Source organism: Prionailurus bengalensis, chromosome B1, assembly GCF_016509475.1.
Source record: "Prionailurus bengalensis isolate Pbe53 chromosome B1, Fcat_Pben_1.1_paternal_pri, whole genome shotgun sequence".
Lineage (NCBI taxonomy): Eukaryota > Metazoa > Chordata > Mammalia > Carnivora > Felidae > Prionailurus > Prionailurus bengalensis.
The window spans coordinates 133,781,884-133,799,086 of record NC_057344.1 but is presented as its reverse complement, the minus strand read 5'-3'; the positions used below and the strand labels follow the sequence as shown (position 1 = coordinate 133,799,086).

The 17,203-nt window shown below is 39.7% G+C and overlaps 1 protein-coding gene and 1 pseudogene across 1 annotated transcript; both read left to right on the top strand.

Moving 5' to 3' along the window:
- LOC122478674 (dentin sialophosphoprotein) lies at positions 1 to 5,991 on the top strand. The gene is made up of 4 exons (XM_043572214.1): positions 1 to 51; positions 2,144 to 2,230; positions 2,366 to 3,358; positions 3,838 to 5,991. The coding sequence occupies exons 1-4, from the start codon at positions 1 to 3 to the stop codon at positions 5,989 to 5,991; spliced, it is 3,285 nt and encodes a 1,094-aa protein (XP_043428149.1).
- Positions 1,016 to 1,105, top strand: LOC122479258 (annotated as a pseudogene).
- Positions 5,992 to 17,203: the final 11,212 nt, after the last annotated feature.

Genomic DNA, 17,203 nt, shown 5'->3' with positions numbered 1-17,203 from the left:
ATGAAGATAATTATATATTTTTGCATTTGGTCAGCAGCATGGGCCATTCCAGTAAGTATGTGTTCCTCAGAAAACTCTCCTTACTTTCCTATCTCTTTTAACCTAACATCAAATAATATATATTTAAGATTTTGCAGATAAGTTGTGTCTAAATATCTAGATTTGCATGGAAGTCTTTAACAAGATATTTTTGGGGGTCTCCACAAATCCAAATATGCACTCCAATTCATGCTCCCATTACTCAAATTGAAACTCATGTCTTGTCAGATGGATTATTACTTTTAATTGTTTTTTTTAACGTTTATTTATTATTGAGAGACATGAGAGAGACAGAGCATAGGCACTGGAGGGGCAGAGAGGGGGAGACAGAATCAGAAGCAGGCTCCAGGGTCTGAGCAAGGTGTCAGCATAGAGCCTGACATGGGGCTCGAACTCACAAACCATGAGATCATGACTTGAGCTGAAGTTGGACACTTAACTGACTGAGCCACCCAGGTACCCCGGATTATTACTTTTAAAATTCATTCAAATTAGGGGCGCCTGGGTGGCTCAGTCAGTTGAACATCCAGTTTCGGCTCAGGTCATGATCTCGCCATTCTGAGTTCCGGCCCTGTGTCAGGCTCTGGGCTGACAGCTCAGAGCCTGGAGCCTGCTTCAGATTCTGTATCTCCCTCTCTCTCTGCCCCTCCCCCACTCAAGCTCTGTTTCTCTGTCTCTCAAAAATGAATAAATGTTAAAAAAATTAGAATAAAATTCATTCAGATTGTAATCCCTTCAGTAGCACGTATAGTAAAATTGGAACAGGGGCGCCTGGGTGGCGCAGTCGGTTAAGCATCCGACTTCAGCCAGGTCACGATCTCGCGGTCTGTGAGTTCGAGCCCCACGTCGGGCTCTGGGCTGATGGCTCAGAGCCTGGAGCCTGTTTCCGATTCTGTGTCTCCCTCTCTCTCTGCCCCTCGCCTGTTCATGCTCTGTCTCTCTCTGTCCCAAAAATAAATAAACGTTGAAAAAAAAAGTTTTAAAAAAAATTGGAACAATAAAGAGAAGATTAGCATGGACCCTGTACAACGATAACACACAAATTTGTAAAATTCATTCAGATTAATTTACATTCAATGCCCAAAAGTCATGGAGACTTTAGCCATCTTTGCTCATGCCCTATCAATTTCATTCTAATATCAATGAGGCCTGCATTTTTTAGGAAATTTTCAAGAAATGAAAACAGGAAAAATTCTGATTTTTTTCAACATAGGAGAAAATGTTTCACTCATATACTTTTTTTAATGCTCCTTGGGGAAAATTTGGAATATACAGATAAACACCAAGAAGGAAAAAGCTAGGAAAATTAAACCATTTGTAATTGTATTAGCCAGCTGCTAAGGGTAACATTTTGGTATGTTTTCATAATATCCAGCACATTGGTATTTATGTAGTTGAGAATTTTCTCAATTATTTCAAATGTACTCCTGAAGGACATAGAAGTAGCATATTACTAGCTTTTGTTTCTGCCCTGGCTCTTGTCAGACCTGATATTTTCTTGGAGGTTTTGGCCAGGTTATACTTAAGGTGGGTCTTGTGCTAGTGTGGGAGGCTTGTACAGAAACACCACAGGTCTATCTCCTCATTTTTATAAAAGACAATTCTCCTGAGATAAGTAGTCTGGTTAGTACTTCAATAAAATTGGTAATACCATTGTGAAAATTATCTGTAGGCCCAGTTAAAATTCTACATAAACTATGAAACAAACCACTTTTTTTTTTTTAACGTTTATTTATTTTTGAGACAGAGAGAGACAGAGCATGAACGGGGGAGGGGCAGAGAGAGAGGGAGACAGAATCGGAAGCAGGCTCCAGGCTCTGAGCCATCAGCCCAGAGCCCGACGCGGGGCTCGAACTCACAGACCGTGAGATCGTGACCTGAGCTGAAGTCGGACGCTTAACCGACTGAGCCACCCAGGCGCCCCTGAAACAAACCACTTTTGTTTTCTACCTGATTAGATCACACTTTGGCCTTTGTGTTCTATATATTTTTTCTTTATTTAGGGGAAAATGTGTGTCTGTGTGTGTGCACACATGCATGTGTGCATGCATGCATGGGCACAAAATCAGAATGTTTTCAGTTTCCAATATTTTCATTTTGGTAGGTTCCTCAAATCAAGCCACTGGAGAGACATGCTGTTGACAAATCTGTGAATGTAAAACTTCTAGAGAGAGCAAAAGTGCCAATACAGGTATAAGATATAAAATGTGTTTCTAAGCTGTTCTTAAAATTCTATTAACTTCCAGAAAACTGATGCTCATCTTTTCAGTTCGTTGTGCTTCAAGATGATATCTACAACTTACTTTGAATTGTTTCTCTTCTCCAGGATGAGTTAAATGCCAATGACACCAACAAAGAAGGTAGTGTCCCCCATGAAAATGAAAGAGGAAGGCAACAGTATGCTGAAGATGGTTACAAAGGAGAAAAAAATGGCTCTGAGTGGGGAGAAGTAGGAGGGAAAAGTTCCTCTACACATTCCATGTTAGTAAATGAAGAGGGGAATACTGAAGATCAAAACGGGGTCACAGGAAAACCAGAAACATATGGTTATGATGGGATACATGGAAAAGAAGGTAACACCACAGCAAATGGCATTAGGGGACAAGTAAGCATTCTCGACAATGCTGGAATTGTAAATGGGACCAATGTTAATAGAAAAACTGATAAGAATTCAAACAATGGAGATGTTGGAGATCCAAGTCAGAGTGAGGATGCCACTGTTGTCCAAGAAGATGGACATCAAATAGATGGAAGCAATAACAGTACAGGCCATGAGGATGAAATAAATAGGAATTCCTGTGGAAATGAAGGTAATACAAGTGAAATAACACCTCAGAGAGAAGGTGAGAGAAATGGGAATCAGGAAGGAGTAACACCAGGGGGAAGTGGAGCTGGCAATGGAGAAGATGCTGGTCTGGATAATTCTGAAGGGAGTCCTAGTGGGAATGGAGCAGAGGAGGATGAAGACAAAGGCTCTGGTGATGATGAAGGTGAAGAAACCGGGAATGGAAAAGAGGACACTGGTAACAACAGCAAAGGCCAAGAGGGTCAGCCTCATGGAAAAGAAGATAATGATAATAGCTTAGGGCAAAATTCAATTAGTAGTGAAGATGATGACCCTGAAGACAAAGAAGATCCCCATGACATCGATGGAGACAACACTTCCAAGAGTGAGGAGGATTCTGATGGTATTCCCAAAAATAAAGATAGCCAAATAATAGAAGACATGCAAACACCCAATCACAGAGAAAACAAAGCTGTGGAAAAGAAAATCACTGATGAATCAGAGCCAAGTGCTATTGGGAAGAGCCAAGATAAGGTTAGTTTGTGAAACTCATTTCTTTCAATGGCAGTTTAAATTCTCCCTCTCCATTCATTGATGGTAACATAAAAATAAATCGTAATAGGCGTTCATCTCTTTTTGCACCTAAGCTACATGAATATTTAATGGGAAAGTTAGAGTTCTTACTAGACTTTGATACAGAACAATTTTTAAAAGCAGATACTTCTGAAAATTTGACTGCAATTTTACAAGTCTAATACTAAATAACTGATTCACCATGTAACTGTTCACACAAGTTCCTACTGAGTAAAAATGCAAATGGGTTGTTTTATAATCTAAACACCAGAGTTCTCTCACGTGAATAAAGCACATTTTCACAAATAGAAGTTTATGAAGTATTGGAAGCTGAACTTCTGTTCCTCTGGTTACCTTCCCCAGTCAGTCTTCCTCAGACCAATGCAGTTTGGCAGCATAACACCAACTAACCAATCATTCTTTTCTCCATATTTCCACAGGGAATAGAAATTGAAGGTCCCAATAGTGGCAACAGAAACAATATTACCAAAGAAGCTGGGAAAGTTAGTGAAGATAAAGAGGGTAAAAGACAACATGTAATGGTCATGGGCAAAGGAAATGTCAAGACACCAGGAGAGATTGACAACATACAAGGACCTGGTCAGAAATCAGAACCCGGAAATAAGGTTGCACACAGCAAAACAGGTAGTGAGAGTACTAGTGATGGATATGACAGTTATGAGTTTGATGATGAATCCATGCAAGGAGACGATCCCAACAGCAGTGATGAGTCTAATGATAATGATGATGTCAATTCTGAAGGTGACAATAACAGTGATAGCCGAGGAGATCCTGGTTATGACTCTGATGAATCAAAAGATAATGGCAATGACAGTGACTCAAATGGAGGAGATGATGATGACAGTGACAGCACATCAGATGCTAATGATAGTGACAGTAATGGCAACGGTAACAATGGGAGCAACGACAATGGCAAACCAGACAGTAGCAAAGATAAATCAGACAGTAGTGACAGCAGTGACAGTAGTGACAGCAGTGACAGTAGTGACAGCAGCGACAGCAGTGATAGTAGTGACAGTAGTGATAGCAACAGCAGTGATAGCAGCGACAGCAGTGATAGTGACAGCAGTGACAGTAGTGACAGCAGTGACAGCAAGTCAGACAGTAGTGATAGCAGTGACAGTAGTGACAGCAGCGACAGCAGTGATAGTAGCGACAGCAGTGACAGCGAGTCAGACAGCAGTGATAGCAGTGACAGTAGTGACAGCAGCGACAGCAGTGATAGTAGTGACAGCAGTGATAGCAAGTCAGACAGCAGTGACAGCAGCGACAGCAGTGACAGCAAATCAGATAGCAGTGACAGCAGTGACAGTAGTGACAGCAGTGACAGCAAGTCAGACAGCAGTGATAGCAGTGACAGTAGTGACAGCAGCGACAGCAGTGATAGTGGTGACAGCAGTGACAGCAAGTCAGACAGCAGTGACAGCAGCGACAGCAGTGACAGTAAATCAGATAGCAGCGACAGCAGTGACAGCAAGTCAGACAGCAGCGACAGTAGTGACAGTAGTAATAGTAGTGACAGCAGTGACAGTAGCGACAGCAGTGACAGCAAATCAGACAGCAGCGACAGCAGTGATAGCAGTGACAGTAGTGACAGCAGTGACAGCAAGTCAGACAGCAGTGACAGCAGTGACAGTAGTGACAGCAGTGACAGCAAGTCAGACAGGAGTGACAGCAGTGACAGTAGCGACAGCAAATCAGATAGCAGCGACAGCAGTGACAGCAGTGACAGTAGTGATAGCAGTGACAGTAGTGACAGCAGTAATAGCAGTGACAGTAGTGACAGCAGTGACAGCAAGTCAGACAGCAGTGACAGCAGTGACAGTAGCGACAGCAAATCAGATGGCAGTGACAGTAGCGACAGCAGTGACAGCAAATCAGACAGCAGTGACAGTAGTGACAGCAGTGACAGTAGTGACAGTAGTGATAGCAGTGACAGTAGTGACAGCAGTGATAGCAGTGACAGTAGTGACAGTAAATCAGCTGGTAGTGACAGCAGTGACAGTGATAGTAAATCAGACAGTAGTGACAGCGGCAATAGCAAATCAGATAGTAGTGACAGCAGTGATAGTGACAGTAAATCAGACAGCAGTGACAGCAGCAATAGCAAATCAGATAGTGACAGCAGTGATAGTGACAGTAAATCAGACAGCAGTGACAGCAGCAACAGCAAATCAGATAGTGATAGCAATGACAGCAGCAACAGCGACAGCAGTGACAGCAGTGATAGTAGTGACAGTGACAACAGTGATAGCAGCGATAGCAGCAACAGCAGTGACAATGACAGCAGCGACAGTAGTGATAGTGACAGTGACAACAGTGATAGCAGCGACAGCAGTAGCAGCGACAGCAGTGACAGTGACAGCAGTGACAGTGACAGCAGTGACAGCAGCGACAGCAACAGCAGTGACAGTGACAGCAGTGATAGCAGTGACAGTGACAGCAGTGACAGTGCATCTGATAGTAGTGATGAGAGTCACAGCAAGAGCAAGGCTGGTAATGGCAACAATGAAGGTGACAGTGATAGTGACAGTGAAGGCAGTGACAGTAATCACTCAACCAGTGATGATTAGAACAAAATAAAAACCCACAAGATTTTTTTTTGAAAAGTCTAGTGAGTAATTTACAGGAAATGAAGATTTCTAAGGAAGGAAAGAAAGGGGAGACATAAAAGATGTAAACATTCACAGAAACAGTGAGAGAAATAGTCAAATTGTCAGATTTGGAACCAAGTTCCCACACCCTCAGGAGAGAATCCGAATGCATGATCTTTGGTACGTGCATGTTAAAACACATCCTGAAAAGATTCTGTTAAAAGTACATATCTAAACATAAAAGAACAATTAAAATATTCTTTAATACTTTACATAGAAACCTCAAGTAATCACGTACTACATGATAACTTTAATTTAAATGCCAAGTGCTTCAGGGAATGTAGCAAGTAAACACATCTTAAAAACAACCTGTGGCATTGCTTTAATCTTTCAGTAATTATACATTCTGGATAGATGGTCTGCTTACTGCTGAGTAAAAGATGCTGTTACCATGATATTCTGCTTGGCTACGCATTCATTTGCTTGTTCTAAGGAAGAAATAAACTTGTAACATGAATAAGAAATGCAGCAACAACTGAACCTATCTGGACCATGGGAATAATCTATCTCATTATTGAATGGAATAATTACAAATTAGAAAAAATTTAAAGAGTGCTAGTCAGAAAATAATTCAGAGGCTGGTTTACATAACAAAATCTGATGTACAGTATTTCATTCCTGCAAAGCACTGGAAATTTAGCATAATGTTCCTTAAACTATTGACAAAATTGATGCAGTACTTAGAACAGTGTCTTGCCTCCAGTAGCACTCTCCAACTATTAATAAATAAATGATACATGAATGAAGGGCTCTTAAGAGCGGGTTCACTTTTTGAACTCTATGTTCAGAGCTCTGTTAAGTGGAATTAGCATTTTTCTACTTCAGTCTCACCAAGTCAAACTTGGTTCACATTTCCCTTTTAAACCCCTACATGTCCAAACTCTCAGATCAGACCCTGAGACTCCCTTCTTACTGTTAATCTCTTTAATAAAGCCAACAGTTGCTGGTAATGCTTTGGAAATTACTCTTCTTTGAGAGTCATATATGCAACTATAATCTGAGCATGGATTGTTCTACTTTTGCATGAATGAGGGTAATTCTTAGTTTCGAGGTAAAGCCCAAACCCTGCAACATGAGGATCTCAAAGATGTATGCAACTAAAAGTGTGCTATTTAAGAGGGTGGAGACAGAATTTATCACCCAAGCTAGGAAATGTTTGAAAGTGAAGGGGGTGCTATCAATTGTCACTTGGCAACAGGAGGTGTAAATTGAGATTGTTCAGGAATACTGGGAGATGCAATAAACACAGCCATAGACCTTTAAGGTATTCTTCAAGATTTAGTACCGATGATTTGTAACTTCCCTCTTTTTCCATTTAGGCAATTATTTTTAGATTTGTCTAATCAAAGGTAAAAATCTAGTAGCGAAGTTCTGAATGAAACTTCTTTGATGCTAATTTTCAACCAGTCATCATTTGACAATTTATTTCCTAATATTACGCATATTTTATAGAGTTTCAGTAGGTTTTGTTTCTACCTTCTTTCTTCTTTAATGTAAGAGTTTCTTAGGTGAGATCAGCATTACAAGGAATACTGCTGAAGGATTTAAAAATACTACTATTCATAAACTATTCATACTCATAGTACTGTAACATTTCAAGTCCCTACTATATTATAATCATGTAAATGACTCCAAACTTCTTTCCTTAAAACATGTTCTAGATTTTTAATTCCTTTAGGCTTCAGCTTTTTGTCTTTTTTTAATTTGTAAAGTGTGGCTTCTAGTACCTGTCTCACCTATTTTTAAAGGTTGTTATGAGCATTAAGTCAGGCAATGGATGTGAAACTCTTTGTAAATTATACAAGATATGTAAATTAAAGAGAATTAATTTTGGTGTTACAATAAACCTCTATTTATGTGACTATTCACAAGGAAAACTTCCTTAATCTTAATGGGTTTACAAGTCCTTACTCCTTACATCACATTTTGAAGATTTAGCTATTTTTAATTGAAAAAATAACAAGTATATGCACAAAATAAAAATTTCAAACACTATGAAAAGGTATAAATATATTAATTCTTCCTCATCCCAGATTCCTAGTCCTCTACTTCTCTTCCTTGAGGCAATTCCCATTACTAATAACTTGTGAAACTTTCCAGAAATATTCTATGTACATATAAACACCCATGTTCCTTCCCCCCCCTTTTTTTTTTGAGAGAGAGAGAGAGAGAGAGAGAGAGAGAGAGCGCGCGCGAGCGCATGTGAGTGGGGAAGATGGGCAGAGGGAGATAGAGAATCTTAAGCAGGCTCAACACTCAGTCTGATACTGAGCTCCATCCCATGACCCTGGGATCAGGACCTGCGTTGAAATCAAGAGTTAGCTGCTCACTTGATTGAGCCACCCAGGTGTGCCATGTATGTTTCCCTTTTAAAAACACATGGAAGTGGGGCACCTGGGTGGCTCAGTCGGTTAAGCGGCCGACTTCGGCTCAGGTCACGATCTCACAGTCCGTGAGTTCGAGCCCCGAGTCGGGCTCTGGGCTGATGGCTCAGAGCCTGGAGCCTGCTTCCGATTCTGTGTCTCCCTCTCTCTCTGCCCCTCCCCCATTCGTGCTCTGTCTCTTTCTGTCTCAAAAATAAAACGTTAAAAAAAATAAAATAAAAACACATGGAAGTCTATTATACACAGTGTGCTTGTATTACTCTTTTTAACCTAAGAGTATGCCTTGAATATTGGCTCACAGCACAGAGATTGACAACTTTTTTTCCCCATAGTTGTGTTGTATTTCATTTTTTGAACTGCCATAGATATTTAATCTGTCTCTTTTTTTGAATCACGTCCTAAGCATTTCTGGTACGAGAGTCTCTGCAGGTAAATAGCCTAGGTTAATAGCTCAAGCTGGATAAATTCCCAACCAGTTCTTATAAAGACTTCACCTTGAGAAGTATATGGGGGATAAAGGAGATGCTCAGAATCTAGGGCTGATGTCAAAAGTAGTGAAGGAAGACTATGATCCTGATTTTCTTATATAATATCTACATTGACCTCTGGAACTTTGAGGCAAAAATAAAGGTGACCCTCTAAAAGGATGTCTCAAGAGTAGATCTTTCGAATATAAGAAGTCTGATATTAGAAAACAATATCTGTTTTGTGTTATTTTCTGGAATAAGATTAGTAAGCTATCTGCTAATATTGCCCATGGGAGCAATATTTTTTAAATTACTTTTCACTTAGTAGGTCATGAAATCAATTTAGTGACTCATGCCTTACATTTGTAAAATGAAAGAATAAAAAGGAAAAATTTAAGAGCATTATAGGTAGTGTTTTATGAAACCTAACAATATTTGCCTCTACATGCATACACACACAATACGTCTAAGTATGCATATACTAAGACATGATTTAAAATATCATTCTGACTCGCTGTAGTAAAAAAAAAAAGATTTGAAAGCCATTGGTTTACAGAAGCATTATAAAACATTATTCCTGCTAGAAGTCATTTCATATTCATTTTTCACATTCACTTTTCTCTTTACAAACCTGTAAGTTTCTTCCCCACTTTTTAAGCAGTGGTCTAATAAGAAAGAAAGAAATAGTGGTATATGTATAGGGGGGTGGGAAGAATGGTGGTAGGGGGATAGGTTTTTGGATTTATTTGTGCTACAGTAAAAGACCCGAGGTAACACTGTCATCTTTTCAACAAGAGGCTATCACAGAAGTGATGGTGACTTTGCTGAGGATTCAAGATTTCTTTTTGGTGGCATGGGTTACTTTGTATCTGACTGAAGATGAACGACCTTAAAATTGGCTCTCAGCAATCATTTTATCCTCACCACTTAACCTAGGAATTCCTTCCACACCTGCTCATACCACAAATCAGGGAATGCAATAAGGGTTTTGTTTGTTTATAAAATATAACCTTAAAAAAGATTATAAAAAGATAACCTTTAGAGAGTCATACCTACCCATATAAATACATTTTAAATTATTAACTGAAAAGGGATTTCCCAGAAGTCAAAATTGCTTTATGGTTTGTAATGGAAGTTCTGAAAAACTTTGGACCAAAATAGCTAGGAACAATTTTCCTCTCCCTAAAAGGAGCAGGAACAGAATAGAATAGTTCAGTCATAGATGAAAATATCATTGTGTTCTCACAGTGGTCCATTCACTGCTGCTTGCAAGCAAATCCTCTAGAGGATGAAACAAGTCAACAAGATGTTCCCAACCTCCTCCCTCTGCACAGGGACCTTGGGTTCATATGCTAAAAAATAGAAGTCAATTCCTACAGGGCTCTCATATAGCTCAGAAAAACAGTCTAAAGTGTAAAGATCACAATATGTTGGACTCTGTGTGTTTTCTAGTAGTTAGCACGGTCTCAGCTCTGCTGAAACACTGTATTTACAGAGAGCTTTCTCAGAAGGTGCTTCTCTTACTCCCAAGTCCATTATTTTGGGCTTTGCCACTGGCTATATGCCTTCTTCTTTTACCCTTTCCTTCTTTTCCTCCCTAGTAGTTTTCTCTTCAAAGAGATGAAGAAATTGTGGCAAAGAAATGCTTTGTCATTTGCAGAATTTAGTTCCTGGGTGTCTCCCTGTGTGAGGCCCCAGGCAAACCCCACAGTCAGGGACTTCCAGGCTTGAGCTTATATCATGGCCCTTTCCCCCTGCTCCCACCTTTCAGTTGTAACTAGCTGGGACCCAGCTCCGATTCCCTGGTACTTTCCTCACTTGAATCCACTGACTTTCCTTGCTATCCCAACTTCATCTCCCTATCTTCAGACCAATCTGAACTGAAGGCAGAAAATACTTAGGCTGTAACAGACCAACACTTGGCACCAAAGCACATTTACTTCTTGTCAATATTATCCGAATATCCCAATTCCAGTAAGCAGACTCTTTCGTCGTCCCCAAATGGCAATCCCCTTTAATCCTTCTAACTGGGCTTCTGCATAGCTTTCTCCTCACATTCTAGTATACTGACCAGAACTGTCCTAGCCCAATCAGCCTAAGATCACCAGCGAACCTGCTGTCTGACACAATGAGGCTTACTGACCCCATGTGAGGAAGGACGCTGTATATAAGAGCAACCTCCAGTATCTTGGCAAACAAAGAAAAAGAACGAACTATTACAGGATCTTGGGAAAGGGTGAAATTTAGGTGATATTTAAATGAAACAGTGTTTAAGAGGCTCAAAGCAAAGCAGGATTGTGGCTAAAGGATTCATCATCAGGTCAGGAGTGTGAAGTAGACCCAGGCTCTGGTGTCCTTGGAACGTGCAGGTAAAATGGATGTGGACTGCTATATTCAGAAACCTCTTATCTGAACCTCCGCATCTAGGCTGTAAATTGAGAATGATTCTCTATGTCCAAGGGCCTCAGACCCTTCAGACAAGAGTGTTTTTTTTTTAATTTTATTGATATAATTTTAAACACCAGAGTCTCTAATAATCTATAATTTTAGGGAACAAAGTTTCTCAGAGATTAATAAAGCAGAAGTAACTCACAGTAGAGGGTTGTTATGTCATTTTACAGTGTCCTTGAGAGTGAGATTTTTTTTTTAAGTTTTCAGCTGGCTTTATCTGTGTCTACTCTTTCCAGCCCAAGCTAATTTTTACCTTCTTAGAAGGTATATTTCTGCTAAAACCAAGACTCTGCTTATCTTGCTAGCCTTTTCCCTACTCTCAATGGCTGACTGCTCTTTAAATATTCCCATTCTGCATCACCACCTTTGAATAAAAAAATTTTTTTTAGTGTTTTATTTATTTTTGAGAGAGAGAGACAGAGACAGAGTACAAGTGGGGGAGTGGCAGAGAGAGAGGGAGACATAGAACTCAAAGTAGGCTCCAGGCTCTGAGCTGTCAGCATGGAGACCAACGCGGGGCTTGAACTCATGAACCCTGAGATCATGACCTGAGCCAAAGTCAGACACTTAACTGACTTGGAGCCACCCAGGCACCCCTAAATCACCACCTTTGGACTTTACATCACTCCTATGATTTCTGCTTCTTTTTTGCTGATTACTCTTTGTACCCTGAACACACACTGTTATTTCCTCTTAGTCCCAGTGTTTTGCACACAAATTGCCCCGTTTAAACCCTGCAACATGGCACTTCTCCACTGCCATTTCTCACTGCCTCATGGAGACAGGGAGATCTACGCTCTGTTTCCTCCATTTAGCTATTAGAGGCCTTCAATTGTTTGAGTTCTGGTAGTTAACAGTTCTCATCTCTAACTGAACTTGAGGCCTCTTCTGGAGGTCAAATTGTTGTGCATTAACTTTGTAGATGTTTTCTTCTCAGAAATCTAACTCTAGGTTTCTGAGGTTTGAGTCTTAATTTTTTACGTATGTCTCCTCGCCTTTTTTGGTTTGTCTGAAGAACAGTTAAAAGACTGATGTTTATAACTGGTTCTGGCTTTTATCTTTTGGTACTTAAATTGTCATCAGTCATTATCTGCCAGTTGTTAGGATTGAATTTCATTTTCAAGAAAGTAGTTAAAGAAATGCAGCCATTTTGTTCAGCCAGAGAATCTTATCATAGTCCTCTTTTCCATTCTGACTAGACCCAGGATAAACAAGATAGGAAAACTCCTACAAAAACAATCAGAAAAAAAAAATCCACATTATGCTTCATGGCTCTACGCTTCAGAAAAAGACTGCCACCTTGAAACAAAATGGCTGTTGATAAGTAAATTTACTCTCAACTTATCAGATAGGTAAGGAATAGCTCAGTAATATTACTGTTGTGAATACATAAATTTAGTTAAATGTCTTCTTCCTTACCTCTTTTACTTATCTTCAGAGGAGTGTTTGATGGAGAAATGTCCCAATCCAGGATGTCTATAGCTAGAGCTTTGGCAACACCATTGACAACTTTAACTTTTTAGAACTTTGAAATAATCTTATCCACTTATAGGTGTTTACAGTATCCACATCAATGCTAATCAAAACCTGGCCAGTGGAGTAGTTACAACGTGTAAACTGTTTTGTTAGACTTTAGAAGGACAGGAATTGAGAATAAGCAATTTATAGCAACGTGACATTGCCATGAAATCCAAGTGTGATCATTTTTCTAGTAATTCATTTTCATTGTATTTATATAAGCATAAATCCAGGAAATATTTGGGAATGGATATTAAGGATGTGGGATAATAGCAGAAGGAACATAAAGTTGAATCAGGCCGAAGTTATTGATATAGGCTAAGCAGAGATTCTACATTTAATATTGCAGTTCAATGAGTTAGAAAGTGCTCTAAGAGTCTGACTTGTTGGTTGATTGAAACATGGACCAAAAGGTGGCAAACCGTGAGTGAATTGGAAATGCCTGACCTCTCTTGATTTGATGTAGAGGAAGGGATTTCAGGGAGATTGAAATTTTAGAGTGGGTTTGTCATTTAAGATCTACTTGCCTATACTTGGAGAATCTGGAAGACGTAACTCTCATCAATACTTTGAGAAATACATTTTTTAGGGAAGCCCCAGCATCACTGAAAAGCTCCACAATTGCTCTTATCTATAAACCAGACCTTACAGTGGGAATCTCAGCTATTCAATTTGAAGCCTAAATGCAATGAAGATAACTGGATCCCTAAGGTGGGAGGGGCCAAATGGTGGCACTCAACTGCCAAAGGTAAGGTGGGTATGTTTACTGTATTGGATAGCAAAGTCAAAATAGCAACTGAAATTGTCTGACTTGTATAGATGTATGGTATTGGCTAGTTAATCATGGTGCTCCTAGAAGTGAAACTGATGGTGAGCCTAATAAATTCTTTGTCTGTATAAGCAGAAAAGTTCTATTTGAAAAGTCTAATTCAAATAATAAAAAAAAAGATTTACAGCCCCTCAACCAATTCCCAGACTTGAAACTGTTTATAGATCTAGAACTCCTTGAGGAAGGACCTTAAATACACTACCAGAAACTTATACTGTTGATCTTTCTTCTAACCTTCCCCAAAGGGGCCTATGGCCTTTTACCAGGCCTGTACATCACAGGGGAAAATAAAGCAATGAGATATTGTGGGGACTACAGGACACTGGCTCTAAACTGACACTAATTCTAGGAGACTCAAAATGCCACTGTGGCCCTCCAGTCAGAGAAGGGGCTAATGGAGGTCAGGTGAACAATTAGCTCCGGTCCATCTCATAGTGGGTCCACTAGGTCCTCAAACTCATTCTCTGATTATATCCCCAGCTGCAAAATGAGTAACTGGAGTAAACATACTAACAGATGGCAGAATCCCCACACTGGTTTCCTGACCTGTAGAGTGAGGGCTTTTATAGTGAGAAAGTCCAGTGGAAGCATTAGAACTGACTCTACTTAGGAAAATAGTAAATCAAAAGTGATACTGAATCCCTGGAAGATTACAGAGGTTAGTGCCACCATCACAGACTTGAAAGATGCAAGGGTGGTGATTCCCACCACATCCCTATGCAACTATGAAGTTGGTGGTGACTCCAACTTCAGCTGCTATACCAGATGTGGTTTTATACCAGATGCGGTTTCATTGCTTGTGCAGATTAACACATCTGCTGGTACTTGGTATGCAGCACCAATCTGGCAAATGCCTTTATCTCCATCTCTATCCATAAAAACCACCAGAAGCAGTTTACTTTCAGCTTGCAAAGCAGTAATACACCTTCACTTTTTATCTTCACTATACCTATCAACTTTCCAGCCCTATGTCATAATTTACTTTGTAGGAATTTTTATTGCTTATGCCTTCTAGAAGACTTCACATTGGTCTATTATGCTGATGCAACTCATGAGATTCTGCTGACTGGACCGAGTAAGTAGAAACGACTCTAGATTTACTGGTAATATATTTGCATGTTAGAAAGTGAGACATAAATCTTACTAAAATTCAGGGGCCTTTTACTTCTGTGGACTTTCTGGGGGTTCAGTGGTATGAGGCATGTTGAGATATCCCTTCTAAGATGAAAGGTAAACTGTTGAATCTGGCCCTTCCTACAACTAAGAAAGAGGCACAAGGTGCAATGGGCCTTTTTGGATTTTGGAGACAATATATTTATTTTTTGGGAGTGTTACACTTGTCCATTTATTGAGTGACCCAAAAGCTGCTTGTTTTGACTGTGGTCCAAAAGAAGAGAAGGCTCTGCAACAGGTCCAGGTGCTGTGCAAGATGCTCTGCCACTTGGTCCAAATGATCCAGCAGATCCAAAGGTATGTGAAGTTTCAATGGCAGATAGGGATGATGTTTGGAGCCTTTGGGAGGCCCCTACAGGTGAGTTGCATCATAGACCTTTAGGATTTTGAAGCAAAGTCCTGACATCATCTGCAGGTAAGTACTCTCCTGTTGAGAAACAGCTCCTGGCCTGCTACTGAGCCTTTGTAGAGATTGAACACTTGACCATGCGTTACCATGTTACCACATGACATTAGCTTCCTATCATGAACTAGGTGTTACCTGACTCATGAAGCTATAAAGTTAGGCATGCACAGTGATACTTCGTCATCAAATGAAAGTGGTATATATGTGACTGGCTTGATAGAGTGGTAAAATGGTCTTTTGAAGACTTAGTACAATCCAGCCAGGTGGCAATAATTTGCACTGGGCAAAGTTCCACAGAAAGCTGCATGTGCTCTGAATCAGTATCCAATATATGGTGCTGTTTCTACTGTAGGCTTCATGAGTCTAGGAATCATGGAAGTAGAAATTGGAGTGGCACCATTCACTATTGTCTCTAGTGATCCACTGGCAAAATTTTTGCTTCCTGTAACTGTGACTTTATGCTTTGCTGATCTGGAGGTCTTAGTTCTAGAGGGAGGAATGTTTCCACCAAAGAGACACAACAATTATTCCATTGGACTGGAAGTTAATATTTCTGCCTGGCCTCTTAGAGCTTCTCATGCCTCTGAAACAGCAGGTAACAAGAGAGTTATGGTATTGGCTGGGTGACTGATTATGATACCAAGGTGAAATTGAACTACTACTCCATAATGGAGGTAAGGAAGACTATGTCTGGAATACAGGAGATCTGTTAGGGTGTCTCTTAGTATTACCATGCTCTGTGATTAAGGTCAATGGAGAACTAGAACTACCCAATCGAGACAAACTATAAAAGACAAGTATCAGATCTTTCTTTCTCTGACATATCTCGCTTAGCATAATGTGCTCAAAGTCTATCTATGTTCTCAAAAATGGGAGGACAAACCAGTCACATTCCTTTTTCATGGCTGAATAATATTTCATTGTGTATATGGAATCTTTTCCACATCTTTTTTATCCATTCATTCACGATGGGCATTTGGGTTGTTTCCATACCTTAGCTATTATGAATAATGCTGTGATAAACATGGAAGTGCATATATCTTTTCAAAATCCTGTTTTGGATTCCTCTGGGTATATACCCAGAAGAGGAATTGCTGGATAGTACAGTAGGTCTGTTTTTAATTTTTTGAGAAATCTCCATATTATTTTCCATAGTGGTTGGGCCAACTTACATTCCCATTAACAATGTATAGGGGTTAACTTTTCACCACATTCTTGCCAGCACCTGTTGTCTCTTGTCTTATTAGATGGTGTCAGTGAAGGTTTTCACACATTTCTATCATGACTGCTACTGGTCTGTCATTGAAAATAAGATGCATCTTAAAAGGCTTACTTTCAGATTCAGCTACTCTTTTCCAGGAAAACCTTTTTCCTTTTGCAAACTAAGAGTTGACTCTTTTGCAGTTTTTTCATTGGTTGGCTCGTAGAGAGTTGTAAAAAGGAAGTCCCAAGTAGGACAACTTGGAGAACTGATGTTATGGTCTATTCTAAGCATCATTTAAGATTGGCAAAGAAAAATGAGGGACATGATGTACTCAGTGCTATCCGTTTTTATTCTACTAGCAATTTTCTCCAAGATCAGAACATTCTGAGGTCTCCAGATTGGAAAAGAATCAATTTCTGCAGCAGACTAAAATCAACCTTTTTCAAATAACTAAGTTGTGGTATTGTTAAATTCCCAAAGTCTCCAAATAGCAAGATGCAATTTTCAACTGTTCTCACAAATAGGAAAATTAAAATTTTTTTTATCCACTCCCAAACCTCAATACAAAGAATTAATTTAACTACCATTATGGAGAAGAGAAGTGTTTTTAAAAACTGAAAAAATTCTGGTGTAAAAATATTACAAGCACTTGTTTACTTAAGATTAGAATGGTGAAACTGCATCAGGAACTCAGAGGAG

What these genes read in the sequence shown, in the direction of transcription:
- LOC122478674 (XM_043572214.1), top strand. Translation starts at nt 1, where the DNA reads ATGAAGATAATTATATATTTTTGCATTTGGTCAGCAGCATGGGCCATT. An exon ending in CAGCAGCATGGGCCATTCCA is followed by an intron (nt 52 to 2,143) that starts GTAAGTATGTGT and finishes TCATTTTGGTAG; the next exon opens with GTTCCTCAAATCAAGCCACT. An exon ending in GAGCAAAAGTGCCAATACAG is followed by an intron (nt 2,231 to 2,365) that starts GTATAAGATATA and finishes TCTCTTCTCCAG; the next exon opens with GATGAGTTAAATGCCAATGA.